The following is a 21,924-nucleotide window of genomic DNA, read 5'->3' on the forward strand; positions in this document are numbered from 1 at the left end:
ATGATCTTGTTGTTATTTTTTATTTTCATTTTGTTATGTTGCGTCACATACTATAAATATGTAGTTTTATGGCAATACAGATTTGAATTGAATTGTTATATAAAGACGACTAGTGTACAGCTCTCAATATTTTAAGTAAACGGACACCTCAAAATTCTAGTATCATATTATTTTATTCAATTATATATCACTAAGGCCAAACGCTTCATTGAATTGGTTAACTTGTACTGGGTATTTTTCACCGCATCGTTTGTCCAAAAAAGGGGAAGTTCGGAAATGTATTGACATTCTGAATTGATACTTTCACATGGAGATACCGCGATATTAATGTATTTATATTGTCTTTGTCTGTTAAACATGAAACTGCTATATGAATTTTGGTATTTTTTCTATGAGCAAATACATTGCTTGGCAAATCGTCATCACTGGTAATTTTTTGATTTCTTATATATAAAAAAGAAGATGTGGTTTCAATGCCAAAGAGACAACTATCCACAAAAGACCAAAATGACACAAACATTAACAACTATAGACAACCGTATGGCCCTCAACAATGAGCAAAGCCCATACCGCATAGTCATCTATAAAAGGCTCCGATAAGACAATGTAAAACAATTCAAACGAGAAAACTAACGGCCGTTTACTTATGTGTGAACGAAAAACAAATATGTTACACATTTATAAACAAACGACAACCACTGAATTACAGGCTCCTGACTTGGGACAGGCACATACATAAATAATGTATACCTGCCATTTATTGAATCTACTGTGCCGTTGTATTGTCAGTATGCTATCAGAAATCCTGGAGCGAAAGCACAGCCAGGCCAAACCCTTTCTACCAGTCACGTAAACGACTGAGCGGGGTATAACGTCATGAGACATATTATGAAAGAAAAATACGTTTACACACGAAAACCAAATTACGTTGCAATATCTTGGTAATATTTTCAATGATGAAATAGATTTAGTGTTTCCACCGGTAAAGCTGGGATGATAACAAAGATCATCCAAATTTTAAGGATGTTGCATTTCAAAAACATTTGAAAGCCTTTTCGAGTGGTGTGTTGTATCAGTCATTGATTATTGTTCAGGTGTTTGAGCATAGGAAACATACCACTCCACTGAAGTTACAAAACCGTGCAGACCCGTAGCCAGGAATTTCGAAAAGGGGGGGGGGGTATTTGGACTTATGAACTCGACTTTAACAGTCACAATTTGAACAGAACGTTGACTTCAACAGTGCTTATTTGGTTTTAGGGGGGGGGGGGTATGGTCATCCAAACCCGCTGGCTACGGGTATGCCGTGGTGTTAGATTATTTTTTTCAGATAACACAGATTTATACCAGTTGTTTCTGTGAACAGTGAACCGAGTATAAACTAATATAAAGAATTAACGATCATGATTTTATGTAAGGATAATTACTTTTAAACATTTGTTTTTTATTCATGATCATGATATAAACTAAAAATGTTAATAAAGTTTTATCAAAAGTCTTAGTACATCACTAATTAATAAGTAATTATTCAGATGATAATACAGATTTGTTTATAACAATAATCAGCATTTTGATTTCTATAATTGTAAATGGCCTCCCTCCTTGTGTGTTTGAGCAATATAACTGTAAAGCAGCAAAACATAAACATTTGCAATTCACAACTTAAATACATGTACTACAATAAAAAAAATCGCCAAACGTCAGCCGAAAGTTGTGCCGTATACTATAATGTTTCAAGTAACAAAATACGAAATAAAACTAGCGTATTGAGTACTTCTTTATGTCCTATATAATATCTAAAGGAAAACCACAAGTGATCGACACATAAAAATTAAACGGAAGTTTATTGTTTTATGCATGGCTAATCATTACTTTCAATACGTCTACGTTTAAACTTTATATTTTTTTAAAACTTCCTCCTTGGTTTGACAATCAACATTTAAGAAAGGAAAATGCCTCAATTAAAAAGATGTGCATTTATTTTTATTAGTTGTGCATTTATCAATAAGTTAGTTGCCGGACAATATGCAAGTGAGTACTTTTATTGTTGTCTAACATTTTAGCAAATGAATACAGGAACTTTTTTTACTAGTTTAGAAAGTCCTTGGTGAATATCAATGCATCTGGTAATTATTCAAAGTCTGCAGTACCTGTTACAAATTATACAAAACAGAGTGAGACCAGAAGTCATCTTTTATTTCGTATTTGAATGTTCCAAAACCAATCAAATTCGTATATATGGACGTGTAGTACACATGTATACGACGTGAACGTGCACCCGGTTGACTGCTATTCAATGAACTCATAAACAGATTTCCAAAAAGTTCTCCATTTTTTATTTCTTATCTGTTTGAGCTCTATATATTTTTTTTAAGAGTAAATTATACTTAAATTTATTTACGATTATTATCATTGTTGTGTTTTGGCACCAATGCACAGACACTTGTTTCTATCCATAGGAAGGTCGACTATCCATTTTTATGGATAGTCTACCTTCCTATGGATAGAAACAAGTGCCTGTGCACCAATGCCTTCGTGCTAGAATACTGAGGGGGAATATGTCCGTAGTAAACAGCTGATTTTTAGCTCATCTGGCCCAAAGGGCCAATTGAGCTTTTCTCATCACTTGACGTCCGGTGTCCGTCGTCGTCCTGCGTCCGGCATTAACTTTTACATCGGTTTTTGGCTTATAACTCAAAAACCAAAGCATTTATAGCAAATCTAACATGGGGGTAAAGTTGTTTATAAGGTCAAGATCTATCTGCCCTGAAATGTTTAGATGAATCGGACATTCCGTTGTTAGGTTGCTGCCCCTGAATTGGTAATTTTAAGGAATATTATTATAGATAGAGATAAACTGTAAACAGCAATAATGTTCAGCAAAGTAAGGGACGACACCAAACGTTCAATGTAGGATAAAAAACTTGATTCACATAGTTTTTTTCACTGACCCCCACACACCCCCTCTTAATTAAATTTAGGAAAAAATGATTTCCCAAAAGGGATATATGTAAAAATCGATTTTAGTTATACAAAACTTGCAGAATTTTAACCCCCACCCCCAAACTATTTGATTTATTTTTTTTAATTTTTTTTTATCCTACATCGATCTTTTGATGTCGTCCCTAAGATCTACAAATAAGTCAACATGACCAAAATGGTCATTTGACCTATTCAGGAGTTATTACCCCTTATATTCAATTTTTAACCATTTTTCGTAAATCTAAGTAATCTTTTCCTCTGAAACTGTTGGCCTAAATTAAACCCAACTTGGCCATAATCATCATTGCGGTATTTAGTTTAAAAAATGTTTCCAGTAACTTTGCCGACAAACCAATATGGCCGCCATGGCTTAAAATAGAACATGGGGGTAAAATGCAGTTTTTGGCTTATAACTAAAAAATTAAAGCATAAAGAGCAAATCTGACAGGGAGTAAAATTGTTGATCAGGTCAAGATCTATCTGCCCTGTAATGTTTAGTTGAATCGGATAACCGGTTGTTAGGTTGCTGCCCCTGAATTGGTAATTTTAAGGAAATTTTGCTTTTTTTTGTTGTTATCTTGAATATTGTTATAGATAGAGATCAACTGTAAACAGCAATAATGTACAGCAAAGTAAGACCTAAAAATAAGTCAACATGACCAAAATGGTAAATTGACCCCTAAGGAGTTATTGCCCTTCATAGTAAATCTTTTAAATAATTTTCATAAAATTTGTAGATTTTCACTAACATTTTCCACTGAAACTACTGTAATAGATAGAGATAATTTTAAGCAGCAAGAAGTTTTAGTAAAGTAAGATCTAAAAACACATCAACATCACCAAAACACAATTTTGTCATGAATCCATCTGTGTCCTTTGTTTAACATTCACATAGACCAAGGTGAGCGACACATGCTCTTTAGAGCCTCTAGTTTTTATAAAGCGAACTCAAAATATCAATCCACACTCTTCTTTCCATTGTACATGCACATCGTTAAACATGCAGCCACCCAGCAATCCGTATACACTAGTTTGTGTTTGCAATTGTCCATACCAAAATAATGAGCTGAAATTAGCAAAACACTGTAGAAACGAGACATAGTTGCATCCGTAAAAGTGCTATATTTTTTGTTCTACTAAAAATGTTGTTAGTTATAAACTTTAAGATAAAAGAAAACCCGCCTATCATGATATGGGACTGGTGATATAGGAATCAGCAGTTAGAAATATCCGTATATTTTCATATTTTTTCATATTAGTATTTAATTTATAACATACATAAATAACGTACAGGTACACATCATTTTCTTTTATGACACGGGAATTATGTTTAACTGCAAGTTTGAATTTGAAAATATTTGAATTCAACGAAAAAAATAAAACAACCTAAAATACGCATTTGAAATATATACCTTTTTTTTTTTACAAAGCTATGACATTTTCCCATTTTTTTCAATTTCCTGTAAGTTATGAAATGAAAAATAATTATTATTTCCTGATATTGTCGTTTTATTTTACTGCGTCATTGTGTTGAATAGGACATTAGTTACGAGATAAGAAAAAAAAATACGACTTTCGTTTGTTTAATCATTAATGTAAAAAGTAAAAAGTGAAATGAGAATTTGCTTTTGGAAGCCGACTTGATCCTATTTTGTCAAAATTATCTAACTAAAGAAACATTGCCGATAAACTATTCATTTACAAGTGAGTAATTAGACCTCATTGGGAAAAGAATGCCAACATTGAAAATGAAATAAAGATAAACCATTTGTTTCACTGATTCAATCAACAAATGCGTTCTTCCTTTAGTTGCCTTAACCTGAATTCTCTCCGCGCCAGAAGTCGCATGATCGAGGCCCCATTGCTGCTATTCCAAACCTTTTCTATCTTTTTGTTGCTGTTCTGGCCACCTTCAAACTTGTTCATGCTTAATGGTTCCTTTCCCGCTCTGTTGTTCTTCTCCATGTAGTTTTTAGCCTTCCTCTAGTTCTTTCCATTCCTGTGCCCATTGTAGTGCTACATAACTAATGTTTCTGGTGTTTGCAATTTCGTTTGCTGTTTTGTTTTGCTGTTTTACTTTGCCAATTTAGTTTTAGGCATTGGTGTTGTACAGTATTAAGTTTTTTCTTCTTCAAGGTTTGTGAGTTTCCATGTTTCATATCCGTACAATAATAAAGTTCTAACTAATAATGTATACAGTTGTATTTTTAGTCCCACCCAATTCCTCTTGCATACTATACCTTGTCTATTCATTCCTTTATTCGGTTAGTCCCCTCCAGTTGTTACCATCTGTCATATCGCCCTTCTTTAAGATCTTACAAATCAATCTCTTTCTCCAGTCTGATAGCAATTTTTCTTCCTCCCATAGGCTGTTAAATATTTCTGACATTTTCGTTGCTGTTTGTTTGATGTCTGCCTTTATTAGCTCTTGTGTTACACTGTCCATTCCTGCTGACTTCCCTTTTTGTGTCTACTTCATGCTCTTTTAACTGCAGCTACTGTCCATTCTTCTTATTCGATCTCGTCTATTATTTTTTTAGCCAGATCTTCATCTTCTTCTGAAATTGAATGAAGAAAGCCTTGCCTATTAAAAACTTCAAATGTTCTACAAATCTATTTAGTATATCTTTTCTCACTTTCCAGTTCTCCTTCTTTACTTTTTACTCCTGTGAGTTGCCTCTTTCATTCACTTGTTAGGATTTTAGTGATGTTATATAGCTCTTTGTTTCTGCCATGTTTTGCTGCCTTTTCTACATCCTCTGGCAGTCATCAAATTGTATCACTCCATTTTATCCTCTAGAGCACTTTTTTAACACCTTTTTTTCCTGTATGTTAAGCTGCCTCATCTCTACTTCACTTTCATATTTCAACACTGCAGGCACGGGGTAATGCAAATTTGTTATGATAATGCATGGTAATGCATACCATTTTCCCAAGTAATTGCATGTAATGTGTAATGCAGCAATTTGTGCATTACATGTAATTTTAAGTTAAAGCATCACTTTTGCAAATAGTGGTGTAATTTCACGCATTACAGTGCATTACATGGTATTACTCTTTTCACATACTATATATCTTTAATATATTGTTAGATAATAACTATGAACATGTCATTTTGGTCTTTTGTGGATAGTTGTCTCATTGGCAATTATACCACATTTTCTATTTTATATAATCAAATGAATCTTGATTTTCTATTTATTTTTCATAATCTTCATAAATCACTACTGAAATGACCAAAACGACAACTCTATAAGTGAATAATACAACACTGTATATCAGATTGAGTTCTTTATTTCTTATTTCATTTGATTGCATACATTTTCCTTCACGAAATACATGACTGATACTTTAAAAGCATTACTGTAAAGATAAAAAAAAATACCTTGTCACGATTAACAGCTGATTAAGTAGTAAACGCACATTGTTGTCAAACACTAAGGCCGTGTTCACACCAAACGCCGTGTAGAGTAAACATGTTTACAATTAGTTTAGTGTAGTGTACACTGGTTTCACATTACATTTGTTCACATCTATACACCTTGTTTAGCTACCTAGCTGTAAATAAGATTTGTTCCCCCTTGTAATAAAATTAACGGTACCAATTTTCTTGCACCAGATGCGCATTTCGACAATACATGTCTCTTCAGTGATGCTCGTGGCCAAAATAGTTGAAATCCAAAGCTTACATAAAAGATGGAGAGCAATAATCCAAAAGGTCAAAAAAGTATAGCCAAATCCGTGAAAGGAATCAGAGCTTTGCATGAGGGAGATACATTCCTTAATTTATAATAATTTCTAATATTTTGTAAAAGCAAATTTTAATAACACAAAAAATCCGTATTTTCATGCCAGTACTGGCTACTGGGCTGGTGATACCCTCGGGGACTCATAGTCCACCAGCAGAGGCATCGACCCAGTGGTAGTAATAAAATTAACGGTACCAATTTTCTTGCACCAGATGCGCATTTCGACAATACATGTCTCTTCAGTGTTTAACTATACAGTCCGATATGCGGTTTAAATAGAACAAAAGAATGCGACCTCTTGTGTTTAGAAGGTAGAAAAGTGTAATGAACATTGTATACAGTTGTCAAGATGTCACAAAAGTTACTTTCCGTAAAGTCATTAAAAATATTTGCATTCACGTTGATTAGTTTTCATATTGTACACTTGTTCACAATGCAACTTGCAAACGATCGTTTTTAAAACGACCATAAGTCGAGCTGTTACGTCATTTAGGGGGTCTCCTTATAAACTGCTACTTTTTTTTGCTGGACATAGAAAAAATCTAGGAAAAATTACAAAAATTGAGAAATGAATTGTCAATCGTTTAAGACCATTCCCAAAGTGGCACACCTAAATTTGACATTTAGACGCAACTTCAAAGTTGGATGTTATATGACGGGGTTTTGTTAATTAATTTACGCATCGAACACACCCGTCCTATATATGTAACATCACATGATTTTTAAGGGATTAAAACTAGTTTCTTTTAAATAATATTTGCATGCTTGACATGTTTTTTTCTTAAACAATTACAATTACACCGACAGTCATAATTTCTGTAATATTTAAAAAGTTTTGTTACACATTTTGTTACACCTTAGTTATCCATTAACTCGGATTGGTTGATCACTGCGAAGTTGAGTTTTTGGGGTAGCAACCCATTGTTGTTCGGAATTATTTTTTATGCATCATTTATTGATCTTGCAATTACTTGTTATTTAGTTTGGGTCTTATTTCTCAAGTGTCATATTTTGGCTATGTTTGTGTTCGATCATACAGTATATAATAAGTTGGTAGTTGCCCGCGAATGGATTTTTTTCATTTCTTGTGACTCTTTGCGACTTATTTGTTGATTGCAGTTGGTTTTTGTTTTGTGTCATGTGGAGCGATTGGTATGATTTTGTTTTTCTTTTCGTGTGTTTGCATCTAAAATTGGGATTGCACTGAGTTATTTCATGATTTCTTTTGTGCTATATTTTCGATACATTTTTAGTCTATCTTATAGCATCTTAAAATCGTCAGACGACATAATGTGATACTTTGTTTGTTCGCCAATATTATTCATACGATTCATACGATTTGAATTTACTATTTATATCTTTTTCTTTTCTGAATAGTTTACCTTCAATAACCAGCACAAAGACTTTCATTATTTTTTTTATATACATTTGAAGATTTCCATCGCACTGTTCAAACCAATATTCAGTGGCTTATCCAGAAATTTACAGGGGGGGGGGGGGGGGGGCACTGACGGAGCTACGGAGAGCTCGCTCGAGATATGCTTCAGTGATTCCCTATGTTTAATCAAACAATTTTTTCAGATTAAAGCTACCCCCCCCCCCCCTCGAATCCGTATATATTCTTGAAAAAGTTGTCTTATACATACTTACCTCCATGCTACTGTCTCAAGTATTTAGTCTCTGCACCAAACTCTTACAATCAACCAAGCCGTTGCTAAGACGGTGCTTTAAGAGCAGGGGCTTAGGTTAAAATTGTACTTACTAGACAGTCTTTGATAATCTGTTACAGTTTTGTACAAGAGTTACTCCTTTGTTTTTTAATAATTAAACGGAACTATTATGATGTTATGGAAAATATCGAGTTTGCTTGTTATTGATAATCAAAAACTCAAGTCACTTGGTAAAGGTTGGGATGCTTAAACCTTTGACATATTCTGTAAGTTGACAAATGAATATACTAAAGACCTTTTTGGGGTGTTAACATTTACGGTTGACTGGCATATTTTATGTAGAATATACAGACCGTTTCATTTAAAAAAAATGATGATTCTAAAAAATAACGAAAATTAAGCATATGCTCTTTTAACTCTTCTTGAACAGGGCTCCAATTTTAAAAAAAGAGTTCAGATGATCAATATAAAAAGGAAGATTTGGTATGATTGCCAATAAGAAAAATATCTACAAAAGACCAAAATGACACAAACATTAACAATTATAGGTCACCGTACGGTCTTCAACAATGAGCAAAACACATACCGCATAGTCAGCTATAAAAGGCCCTGATAAGACAATGTGTAAAACAATTCAAACGAGAAAACTAAAGGCCTTATTTATGTAAAAAAAAATGAACGAAAAACAAATATGTAACACACAAACAAACGACAACCACTGAATTACAGGCTCCTGACTTGGGACAGGCACATACATAAATAATGTGGCGGGGTTAAACATGTTAGCGGGATCCCAACCTGGGACAGTGGTATAACAGTACAACATAAGAACGAAGTTCTTTGAAGAAGGAGAAAGGGGAAACCAATGGCACTGCAATATCATCTCAGAAATTATATAAATTATTACCATCAGTATTACAAGGCTATGAAGGATGCATTCACATCTCTTCTGTTATGGATACGTTTGACAAATTCTGTATATAAAAAAAAGAAGTTCCTTTTTGTGGCCTAACTTTATTCATATAGATTATTTCTTCAACATATCTTTATATATTGCTTTCTTTAGTTCAAATTGAAATCTCAGATAAGCATCTGGTACCCTCTCCATGCCACTGGTCGACATGTGTATACTTCAGAATAATTCCTGACTGTCAGATGTATAGCAGAACTTTCACATAACTTCTTGATAAAACTGTCGTCTTTCTCCCTTTTCGACACTGCAAACAAAAAATCGAACATGCAGTTAAAGAGGGGGTTGCAACCACATGTTCCCCGTACAAACGGATCGGAACTAAGAGCTCTTTCCCGGATCTGGCAATGGATTTATACATCAGATACGTCACAAAATATAAACATGTTATTAAATATACTTGAATATGAATCGAAAATATTGAATTATCATTTATGTTTACGAAACCACAAGATCCTACTTAATTGGCCATGTTTTCACATCATATCAAATGTTTTCATTGGTCTTCGCTTGTTAGAAAATGTACTGAATTTATTGTTAGCTAAATTATCAATGTTAGGTTATTGCATATTCTTCAGAGCTGTTTCTTGAACTAGTGAATTGAAAAAGAGGGGATGGGTATACGTACTAAACATTTGTCTGTATTTACAACATATATCCAACAAACACGTGAGAAAAATTATTTTTAGAATACGAAATATCTCTCTCATTCTGTAAACAGATATTGTAGGTATATTGGTGTTTTTAAAAGACCCCCCCCCCCTTTTTTTTTGTAATATACACCACAAAAAAACATTTTGTTAGGATAAAGAACTAATAAACAATAGTACAATAATGTAAGGCTTCGGAGCTTCATATCATTTACATTCAAAATTTTTTTTTGGATTTTTTTTACTATCAATGTTGAACCATTAATTTTTATCGGATTTTTTTTTAACTACCAATGTTGAACCGTTGAACCGTTCATTATTGAGAGTAAACAAAAATTCGATAAAAAATGTTGAATGTAAATGATATGAACCTCCGGTCTTATATATTAAAGGACAGTATATAAGACTTCTGAGGTTCATGTCATTTAAATTCACCGATTTTATTGGATTTTTTTTTTTTTTTTTTTTTTTCAATAACAATAGTAAAAAAAAATCGATATAAAAACGTTGAATATTAGTGATATGAACCTCCGAAGTCTTATATGATAGCACTACGGTAAATTGAATAATTGAAATTCAGTTAATAGTGTGAGAGGCTATTTTAATCCACTTTATGCTTGTGTATTATATAATGTTACAATGTAACAAACCTATCAAACACACCTTGAAAAGTAACATTATCTCCCCTGGAACTGCTTAACGACACGACACAAAAAACTGCTACCTTTTTTTGCTCTATATCACATAATTATGAAAACACATTACATAGATAGGGAATACTGTGCTTGTGCACACGTTTGAATGTGTAGGTGGCACACTCAGAACGATCGTCTCTAGATTTTTTTTTGAAATTCGTCCCGGCCTTTCTGGGTTCACGTAGCAACACGTTTCTCCCCTTCCCAACTATTTCTGATTATGAATTAATCCAAAACATGCACTTATCCCAATGCAGCAACTATTAAAAAACTCACCTATACCAATGGTGATCCTCTAATTCCTAGCTGATTCCTATAATTGTACCTTTCTTGAAGACACCCATCGTTGTAGCGTCTACCTTTGGAGGTAGCGAAATTACACGAATTGACAGGAGAGCGAAATAAACAAGGGGAGCAATTTTATCGAACCGCATTCCGGACTGTTTAGTATCAATTATGGTATATACTATTAAAATTGAGAAAGGAAATGATGAATATGTCAAAGCGACAACCACCCGACCATAGAGCAGACAACAGCCGAAATTATCAAGTATAATACATCTAAATATCGTAAATGAAGAACAGTAAACACATAAAATACATACTCATAGCTTTATTCGACATGTTTTCAAGTTGTCTACATCTGTAAGGTGCACTCGTGCTAACGGTGTGTGATACGTACGCGGATACGTGTAAAATGGGCACACGAGGATAGTTTCTAACTTTAGTCAAAAATTATCATAACTCAAGGATCTTTCTTCAGGAAACAAATAACTGTCAGGAAACAAATAACTGTCAGGAAACAAATAACTGTCAGGAAACAAATAACTGGAGTACGTATATATCTCAATTGAAATAATGTTTTTGATATAAAGTCGGATATTATAACTTCTTTGATATAAATTGATCAACTCAAACAATTAGACACAATAAACATTCAGAGCCTCATAAATCTGAATTAAGAATAAGGGGTGTACTCTATTCATAAAACGTATCCAAAACGTTTAATTAAAATGACCCAATTTTTTTTTACAAAATCACCTTTGAGAGTTTAAATATATTTTGATCAGAGAGATTAAGAAAATAAAAGCTATTTTTGTTTTTTATAGACTTCTTTATAATGCATATCTATATTTTCCTGATTTTTTTTAGGATCAAAGTAGAATTGTATTTGTTATATTTTGGTTCCTTCTTCAATTTTCTTCTAGAATTTATGCCAGTATGGACTTCGTTTTGCAAGTCCTTGAAATGCTCCTAAACTTTTCATCGCCTTTTGATGAAGAATAGAATGAATTGTTATCGATGATTACCGCCCCACCAGAACGTTCTATGACAATATCTAGAAACTTATTAGTTTGGGATGAACCCCCATATCCAAACCGCCAGGGGAGAAATGTGTTTGGATCATTAATTATGCAACGTCGCGAATTTTATAATTCGAAAGGGGAAACCCAAGAAACATTTTTTTGAGGCAACTGCATATATCCATCGCGACATCCCCTGATAACACCTTTTAGAGTTGTTGGGACTCTATACAGACATCATAGTGATACTAAACTTAGGGTTGTTTGTTTGTGGGCAGCTCTTGTTGCCCGAAGAACCTATTTGTTTATTTAAGTTTATATTGGGTTTATTAGTATTATCGGTATGTGAGATTTTATATACGATTAACTATTCTTATTGTATGTTTTGCACTAAAAATATCTTTATCGGGACCAACCTGGCTTAATTTATCCTTTCGTCATATACGTGTTATACGATACGCCGATACGGATACGCCAGCAAATACTTGATTAATGCAAATGCTCTAGTAGACGTATCGTATAACACGTATATGAGGAAAGGATAAATTAAGGCTAGTTGGTCCCGATGAAAATATTTCATAATACCTTTAATTTTTATTGAGATCGGGGTAAAATCATTATTTTCAGCAAATCTGTTCGATACGTATATGTCTATTCGTGCACGTATCCTGATACGTGAATAATGCAAATGCTCTATTAGAGGTCGGTCATTTAAAGACGTATCAACAGTATCATATACGTTGACGTATCCGCATCTGCAGATATACCAAAAAAACAGTATATGATCCCGAGCTTTATTTTTTTGTAATTTCAATAATGCAAATGGGCGACTGATTAATTTCTAATGCAGAAATTTACAAAACAATAAGGAAATATCGAGTTTTTGTGGAATATGTAACCCTTCTTTTAAAGATATTCCGGATAGTTGGAACAGTTTACAGACTTAACTGGACCCCTGCTGTTGTTTCAATCTTATCTACACAAACGTATCAATCAGCGGGTGGCCAGTTAATTTACAGACATGATAGGAGTGAATACGGTAAACTCGTTTGTTTGTGTATGAACTTGTGCTCACGTAGAACCAAATTTTTAATTGACAAATAGAGTGGTACTCAGTACTTTCTATTACCTTTTATGATAAAATCGCAAATGAACAATATTCAAAGTTCCTTACATGTATATAAGTAGTATATTTGATTTTTTTGTGTGTCTATTCATATAAGATCTTGAAATATTTTTTAACTAGATTATTAAAGGATTGTGTACGATATTCGTGTACCTGCCCTACATTGGCTCCTTTTTAAGGGCATGTAAAAGTAGTTGATAGAACCCCTTATTTTTGTTTTACAAAACACCACTATCACAAATATTGAAAGTGTATGCTTGGTTGTTTGGAAGAGATTCCAATTAGTTTTTTTTAAATGAAGTATAGTCTTATTAATAAGCTCGGGATCGCATAATAGTATTTGATATATCTGCAGATGCGGATACGTCAACGTATACTATACGGTTGATACGTTTGTTAATGACCGACCTCTATTGAAAAGACATTTTACATGCATACTGAAATCAATAGATCATACATGGGACAGTTGCTGAATATACTAGAACCTTTTGTAACTTCATGTTGTTTTTCAAAATGTTTGATTTTTCTGTTCACTTAATTTAAAAATGTAATGTGTAATTCAATGCATTACCTTGCAAATGTAGTTGTAATATAATGCAATACTTTGATAAATGAATGTAATTGTTATTGTAATATCATGCATGGTTTTGTCAAAGTTATTGTAATATACTAGTTATGAATTAAGTTGCAATGTAATTCGCCCCATGCCAAACACTGGATCTTCTAAGTCGCCTTCTTCCAGTACTTGGAATCTGTGTCTCACTTCAAGATTGCACTTTACCTAACATCCATACTTTTGAGCTTGGTTAGGTTATATCTCCCTCTTGCTTTTGTTCTTGTCCTTTATTTCTTGCCAGTTTGATTCTGATCTTTGACCTCACTAAGAAGTGGTCACTGTACACATCTTCTTCTCTCGTTACTCTTGTAACTAATATTGATGTCCACACGTACTATTCAATGATATCTCTGACTTGTTGTTTTTCAATCAGGAGATTTCCATGTAACTTTGTGAATTTCTTTGTGGGGGAATATAGAACATGTCATAATGAAGCCGTTGAATCGGCAGAAATTGAATGATAATTCATAATGTTCATTCATAATGATCCATGTTTTACTAACACCTTTTGCATATGGCTGTTGTCTCTGCCTACCTTTGCATTAAGGTCACCCATAACTATAAACATGCACACCATTCGTATTGCAGGATTAAACATTATCTTGTAGTTGTTGGCAAACATTCTCCTGTCTCTTCCTCTCCATCATCATTTGTTGGAGCATATGCTTTTATAACTGTCAACTTCTTATACTCTGAATATAATTTTTATTTGATCATTCTCTTGTTGATTGGGGTCCGGATCCATTCCATCAATTATTTCTTAACTCTTTCATTCATCATTATAGCTACTCCCTTGACTAAATGTTCTTCATCCCCGACATAGACCACTGTGTCTTCACTTGAAAGCTTGTTTCACCAGTACCTTTCCATGTACTCTCACTGATACCTTGTATGTAAATACCATAATTGTTCATTTCCTTTGCTTCTTGTGCTGTTTTTGATATGTCTGCCATTGTTGTAACATTCCAACATCCTATGTACATATTCTGTCTTGGCGCTACTAAAGAATATATTGGCTTTTAGGCTTCCATCCGGTTTCCCTCTAAATGTGTCATGTTTGATTCCTCAGCAGTACACCAGTTTTGGGTTTCTTCAGCGTTTCTGGTTTCTGTAACAAGCTCTATTTACAGAGTTGGCTTATTGCATCTGTCCGGATTTCTTTGTGGGTTGTCTCCCATAGCCTTTGTCTTATCACAGTCACCCACAATAGATTTGCATTTCTTATACAGGTAAAAATCCTCATTATAATATTTTATGTTGATATGAAATGAAACAGAACTTGAAAAATCCAATTGCACGTGTTGATTATTTATTAAGTTGGGATAAATCGCTGAACATGAATATGACAGTTAATATAATGCGCCTTCAAAGGGCTTAACTTGTCAGTTCATGTTCACTGATTTAACATTCGTATTTGATTTACAACATGCTAAAACGTATACCCAAATTACAAAAAGTAAACAAAATAACATTTTACAATGCATGTACTCGATATTATGTTTCAGCATTTCTTGTGTTTTGTTCAGTCTAGAGATGACATTCAATTATCTATCAGAATGATCTCTCAAGTTTGTCGACTGTCATAAAACTCCGTATAAATATAGATATAAATTAATAAATAAATTAAAAAAAATTAGGTTGCGACGTGTGCAGTTTGATTTCATTTTATAGATTAAAATATTAAAATCATGTTTTTTTACCTGATAAGAATATGGTTGTAGATCGTATATCAGTCAACCAAAAAGTACACTCTTGTTAAACTTTCACTATTAACATTTTACACATTAAGAAGTTTTACAAATCAAAATGAAATAGGTCTACGATGTCACTTTGGATCTGCCAACCCGTACCTTAGCCAACTCGTATCTTTTTTTTTTATAGGCGGCATGTTTGTTCTAAGCTGGACATATTTATAAACACATATTATGCGGAAACACGGAAATAAGAAAACAAACAATTTCATCTTAACAGTTGCTTGTGTGACATCAAAAGCAACAGCAAGAAGCACAAACTTAATTTATGCAATTGTCATAATGTATTTCTATTTCTATTTTGCTTTGATTGGTAGTTATTTTTATTGCCACCTAAGTACCCTTGTTGACACATTTTCAATGTACTCATACTGATAGTTTACATGATCTGACGTTTTGTTCTTGCTGAACTAAAACGGTTCCTTTGATAATTTTCAACTAGTTCTGGTTCGCGCGTTATCAATTATTGAATTTAGAGATCATATCTAATTTTATAATTTTGATTGTAATACAAAAAATACAAAATTAATTTTAGGTTCATGCATGGAATTCTACCAAACAGACAGTAGTATTTCAAGCGGAGAATATATGATTTATCAAAACGGCAATTCCATCAAAGTATATTGCTCCTTTGAGGAAGAGTGGATATACACCTACATTTCAAAAGATTCTTACAACACGTCAGTGGATATTTCAAAATTATACTCAACCAATGACTTTGCTAAATTAAGAATTCTCTTTAGCAGCGGTACCCAAAAAGAAGTTATCGTAGAAAATTTGTTACAGCTTCAAAACAGTTCTACCTTATACTTCGGATATAACAGCAATATTTATTACCAAGGTCCGACCCTTAGAAATACCAATATGGCGCCATATTTATTTCTTGGATTTTTACCAATAAGCCTGGCCAAAGAAAAAAGTGAACAAGGATATCGTGCTGCAAAACAAGACTTTATTTTCACTAACTGTGACGCCAGTCCAAACAGTTATATAACCTTCTACTATAATCCAAATAAAACATATCCTGGTATAGTTGGTAGTAGTAGTAACTTTATGAACGGTTGGATTACTCGCTCTTCTACATTAAACAGCAGTAAACATATGGGAAATGAATTTTATTTTGATTTTGAGATGAATATGGGAGGTTGTGGTGGATTTATGACGTCATATTCTGTGAACAATATCAGCGCAGCCTTAGGATTACCTGTCTGTACGTATAAATAGAACTACGAAATCTTATTTTTTCCAAATCTGCATAGTTTGAAATATGTCCGCTTCATTATTTTAATTAAAAAAGTGATATACAAAAATTTATCAATGAAATACTTCCCTTTGCTTAGTTCCATCCAACACAACTTGATAGATGTTTGCGTTATGATATATTCATTTATAGTTATACAGAACAAATGCCAAAAATCCTTAATTATATTTGTATATCATCGAACGGTTTGTAATTTAATATTCTAAACATATGCCAGATTTTCTAAACAAGAAACATCGAATTAAATCAGTTGGAAGCCTAAATCGACTAAAGTAAAATGAATTCAAGCAAATGAAAATATTTGAATTATTTCAAATGACTAGTACAACTCTTTGACAGTGAAAAAAGTGTTCTTTTTGCAATGCCAGTTGTATAAATAATAAATATGCAACCAAGTATCACAATCGGTAAGTTACAGATTAAACAAAAACAACTGGTATCTATAGACATAAGACCGCGATAAACGTGCATGTAGGTGACTATCATTGAAAACTCTCAAAGTTTAGAATTGTTTGGGCTTTTTTTAATTCCTTTTAAATCCGTAAAGCCAATACATAAGATAACGTACTGAAATATATGACATTATGGTCATATGCCATACGATTTATTAGTAGAAGGCATTTTTAAATTCTATATTGTATCGAGCTGCGTACATATATAATCTATATTTCCAGACATTAAATAGTCGTTCTATTTATGATGCTTTATAACTCTTACAGCTGTTCGAAGTGAAATATTTTGGGTTAAAAAAATCAAATTTGAACTCGAATTCGGCGAACCTGTTATATTATTGACGTCATAAATAAAATCTATAATACTAAAATTACGAGGTCCAATTTGTCAGCCGTCATCACGTAAAAACGACGAATCACAGAATTCAACTTTATATATAACTAATATAGTACAAAGGTGTAGATTAAAAATTACACCACTCCAGGCCCTTTTGTTTTTCCACGTAATTAAAATTGCCAATAATTAAGAAGTTCCGGGTCGAGTCCGATACCGATACCAATAGTATATTCACCTGTTACCTATAACCTTATCTGTACGTTCCGCATCTGACAGGCGCACCACCAAACGGTGTATTCAGGATTAATATGCTATATATACGGGTCATAATCACAAGCTTGACACTACTAAATTGTAAAATGGTTACCTATTGTAATATTTTAATCAGTAAGACTTTCTAAGATAACAATACGAATACTAAAAATCTGGACTAAAAATAGGGCGTATAGGTACAGTTTTCTATTTGTTAGTGGGCATGACGTAAAACTGCGAAACAAAGAATTTAACTTTATTTATAACTAAACTAGACAATGCTGTTATCTCCATTCCAGGACCTATTGTTTTCCAAATAATAAATATTACCAATAATTGATAAGTTCAAGTTCGACGGGTTCAAACAGAAAGATTTGAAAGCAGAGAAAACTGCCGTGTATCTTATAATCGACATGACTTTATCAGATGACAATACTAATACTAAAATAAGGCTTGCGCATAGTTATATACTTTAATTCAGTCACGGACCCGTGAGATCACGGGTGTGTTCTAGTATTACAAAAAACTATTACCCGCGTCCCAAAACAAGGCGTTTTATAATTAGTGTCCATCTTAATAGAGTCTAGAGTAATCAAATGAGACTGCGCCATTAAAACAATTGTAGTATAACTATAACATGTATAAAGTATTAAGTATAAAGTTGACGATAAATTGTCTCAAAACATATTGACTGGTAGATGCTTAACGCCGCCTCAGCACAAAAACGGCTATATCACGGAGATGATTCATTAGTACAAAACTAAGGAATGGATAGAATAAGAGGCAATTCTTAATTTGATTTTGTAGATAAAGACTATACACAGACACCAACAACTGTAACTAGTACAACGACAGCGCTCAGTACGGGTAAATGTATCATTTTATTTGAATTTTCATAATTTTAACAAGGAATGTTTTTGTGCATTTTAAATGTTGGTGTATTCTTTCAATAATCAATAACACTCTGGTTTGGGTATATTCAAAACCAGTTACAAAAACAGACTGTAATAGGATTGCGTTCCGACAGTACCTGATCATTCCGAATATGGCGTTGGTTTACTGTCAGATCACTTTCTGGTGGCTGCCACTTCGCATTCGCTAGAATTGGGACGCTGTTGGGACCGATTCGGTTGTTTTTCCCCATGTGAAAGATACAAATCAGATAAGAATCGGATTGAGAACGGGAAAATCGGGACATATGCGGATGTAAACGGCTAAATTTGGACGCTTCCTGAATAATATCTGATTGTTGTCGTGATTAAAAAAATCTTTTTACACCTTCAAATAAAAATCTTAATTTTAAGCCACAATTCACAGTATCTTGATCAGACTTTTGATAAATTAGAATCGGGAATGGTCCTATCAAGGACGGCAGTAAAAATCGTGAATCGGTGTCCCCAGCTTTAAAGCTTCAACTTTAAATACCAGATAAAGTGTTATGACCTAATTCTATAATGATGTATTGATTACGAGAAGTTCATGTTCTCATACAAGTACCAATCGGGTTAATTATGGTAACTAAATATTCGAAGATAAATAGCTTCTATGCTGTAACTACCTCAAGGGTGACAGAGGAATACCAATTTAGTCACTTATATAGTTCTTCTTGATTTTTTTAATCACGACATACGGCGCGCCGAATGGGACTCTTGTGGTTTTGTACTCGAAATTCAATTTTGTACGAACAAAAGTGAGTTTTGTTTAACAAAAATGAGTTCAGTTTAACAAAATTTGTAGCATACAAAATTATCTTTTAGTGGACAAAAGTTACTTTTGTCATGACAAAATTCATTGTCTTACAAAAGTCAATCTTGTCTCACAAAAGTCAATTTTGTCTCACAAAAGTTAATTTTGTCTCACAAAAGCAATTTTGTCTCACAAAGGCATTTTTGTCGTCACAAAATTGACAATTTTGTCTCACATAAGTCAATTTTGTCTCACATAAGTCAATTTTGTCTCACAAAAGTCAATTCACAAAATTGAATTTTATTTTACAAAATTGAATTTTGTCTCACACAATTGACTTTTGTGTTTTAATTTCCATATCAGGTAACACAAGTCAATTGTGTATGCAAATAAGTTTATATTTGCATATCTTTTTGACAACCTTTTTGACTAAATTGACTACAAAAATGAATTTTATCATGACAAAAATTAATTTTGTCTACAAAAATGAATTTTGTCATCACGAAATCGAAGTTCTTATAAAACAAGTCTGTATCACATAGTTTTGTAAGACAAAAATGATTTTGTTATGACAGAATTGAATTTTGTACAAAACCACAAGAGTCCCATTCGGCGCCCCGTACGACAACAATCAGATATTATTCAAGAAGCGTCCAAATTTAGCCGTTTACATCCGCATTTGTCCCGATATTTCCGTTCCCAATCCGAGTATAATCTGATTTGTATCTTTCACATGGGGAAAAACAACCGAATCTGTCCCGACAGCGTCCCGATTCTAGCGAGTGCGATGTGGCAGCCACCAGACAGTGATCTGACAGAAAACCAACGCCATATTCGGAATGATCAGGTACTGTCGGAACGCAATCCTATTATAGTCCGCTTTATTGCATTACAATAGTCTTTGTCTAGACTCAGCGTATCGTGTTCTGTTATTGTCTGGAATCTGAAGTTGGTATTATTGCCGAATTTGGTATTAATAACGGAATTGTTTCGGAACTTATTCGGCAAAGACTGTTCGCATTCGGGATGCAATCGGCAAGAAACAGCAATGAAAAATTTCTCAATATAATGCCCGTTCTTCAGGACAAAGTAAAAAAACAAAGAACATTTTAACGATTTTGATCTGATACAGCAGAATCTGTCACGACATCGTCACGATTGTATTGCGACTAGACAAAATCGGCTGAGTTTCACGAATGTTAGCGGACGCACCTAACAGTCGTGGTGCTTCAACGACCTCTCTGGTCCATAGGAATCTGTTACAAAACGTATACTACAGCGTTAAGGCAATGGCGACTTTCTAGATCATTGAGGATAGTAATCCGGCTTTTTCACATTTCGTTTCTTTCCGCTGTCTGGTCTCAAACGGGAACCATAATCGGACCTATGTGAACGCTGCATAAGCGATAAAATTTGAAATAAAAAAATAATAATACAAACCGATATTTGAAAAAACAAGACTTAAAAGTGTTAATTAAGGCATATCGAAATTGAAGCTCAATGAATTGTTACAACGTTGATTTTAGAATAATTCTTAACTGAAATGTATACAAAATATAACCCTTTACATGATTTAGATATGACTCTAATTAAAAAACACACACGTTCAATCTTGCTGTTTGCTAAAATTTTATTCTTTATTTTGCAGCATCTATAAAATGGATCATCGTATCTATATTGGTTTTTATAATCATGATAATAGTTACCGCTTTAGTGATCATCGTAGCTGTTTGTCACAGAAAAAAGAGAGCCAAAAATTTAAAGCATTGTCAGATTCACCAAATTACAATTGCAACAGAGAGGATCGATTCATCTGACTATAACGTTATAAACTACAATGAAATGACAAATGAGACTCGTACAACACAACGTCAAGCGCAAAACATTAAGACGTCGATTGAAAAGGAAGATAACCTTTGCAACAAGTACGAAACATTATCAACAAATCGAAACACAGTTGAACACATTTATGAATCAGACTCAATCCATACCAATCAATATGAATCATTAACAAAACAACAGGAACTTGATGAACATACATATGAATCTACAGAACATGCGTTACCGTTATCGATGGAACAGGAGCTATGTCAATATCAGTCGCTTACTTCCCCTCCAGAATCAGATAAACATGTGTATGCGTCAACAGCGTCCTCGTAATAATTTGCCCAAGTAAAACGCGGAATCGGCTATTGAATATCTATTTATTATATGCAGTCTTATAATATATTGTACGGCTCTGCATGCTAAAGGTTAAATATGAAAACCAAGGAAAATAATGCAACCGAGACGATGACATATCAGTCCTGAAAATACTCAGAAAGAAATACAATTTACTTCAAAAACAAAATATACCTTTATCGAGAAACGTTTAGTATTTTACAAATCTGAAACCGTTAAATATAGAATTAAACAATATTCTT

General features: G+C 33.3%; 1 protein-coding gene across 1 annotated transcript; it reads left to right on the plus strand.

The window, feature by feature from the left end:
* The first annotated feature begins 1,869 nt into the window (after nucleotides 1-1,869).
* On the plus strand, nucleotides 1,870-21,661 carry LOC134726454 (uncharacterized). The gene is made up of 4 exons (XM_063590859.1): nucleotides 1,870-2,031; nucleotides 16,049-16,723; nucleotides 18,623-18,682; nucleotides 21,150-21,661. The coding sequence occupies exons 1-4, from the start codon at nucleotides 1,953-1,955 to the stop codon at nucleotides 21,659-21,661; spliced, it is 1,326 nt and encodes a 441-aa protein (XP_063446929.1). The 5' UTR covers nucleotides 1,870-1,952.
* Nucleotides 21,662-21,924: the final 263 nt, after the last annotated feature.

This window comes from Mytilus trossulus, chromosome 7 (genome assembly GCF_036588685.1).
Source record: "Mytilus trossulus isolate FHL-02 chromosome 7, PNRI_Mtr1.1.1.hap1, whole genome shotgun sequence".
Lineage (NCBI taxonomy): Eukaryota > Metazoa > Mollusca > Bivalvia > Mytilida > Mytilidae > Mytilus > Mytilus trossulus.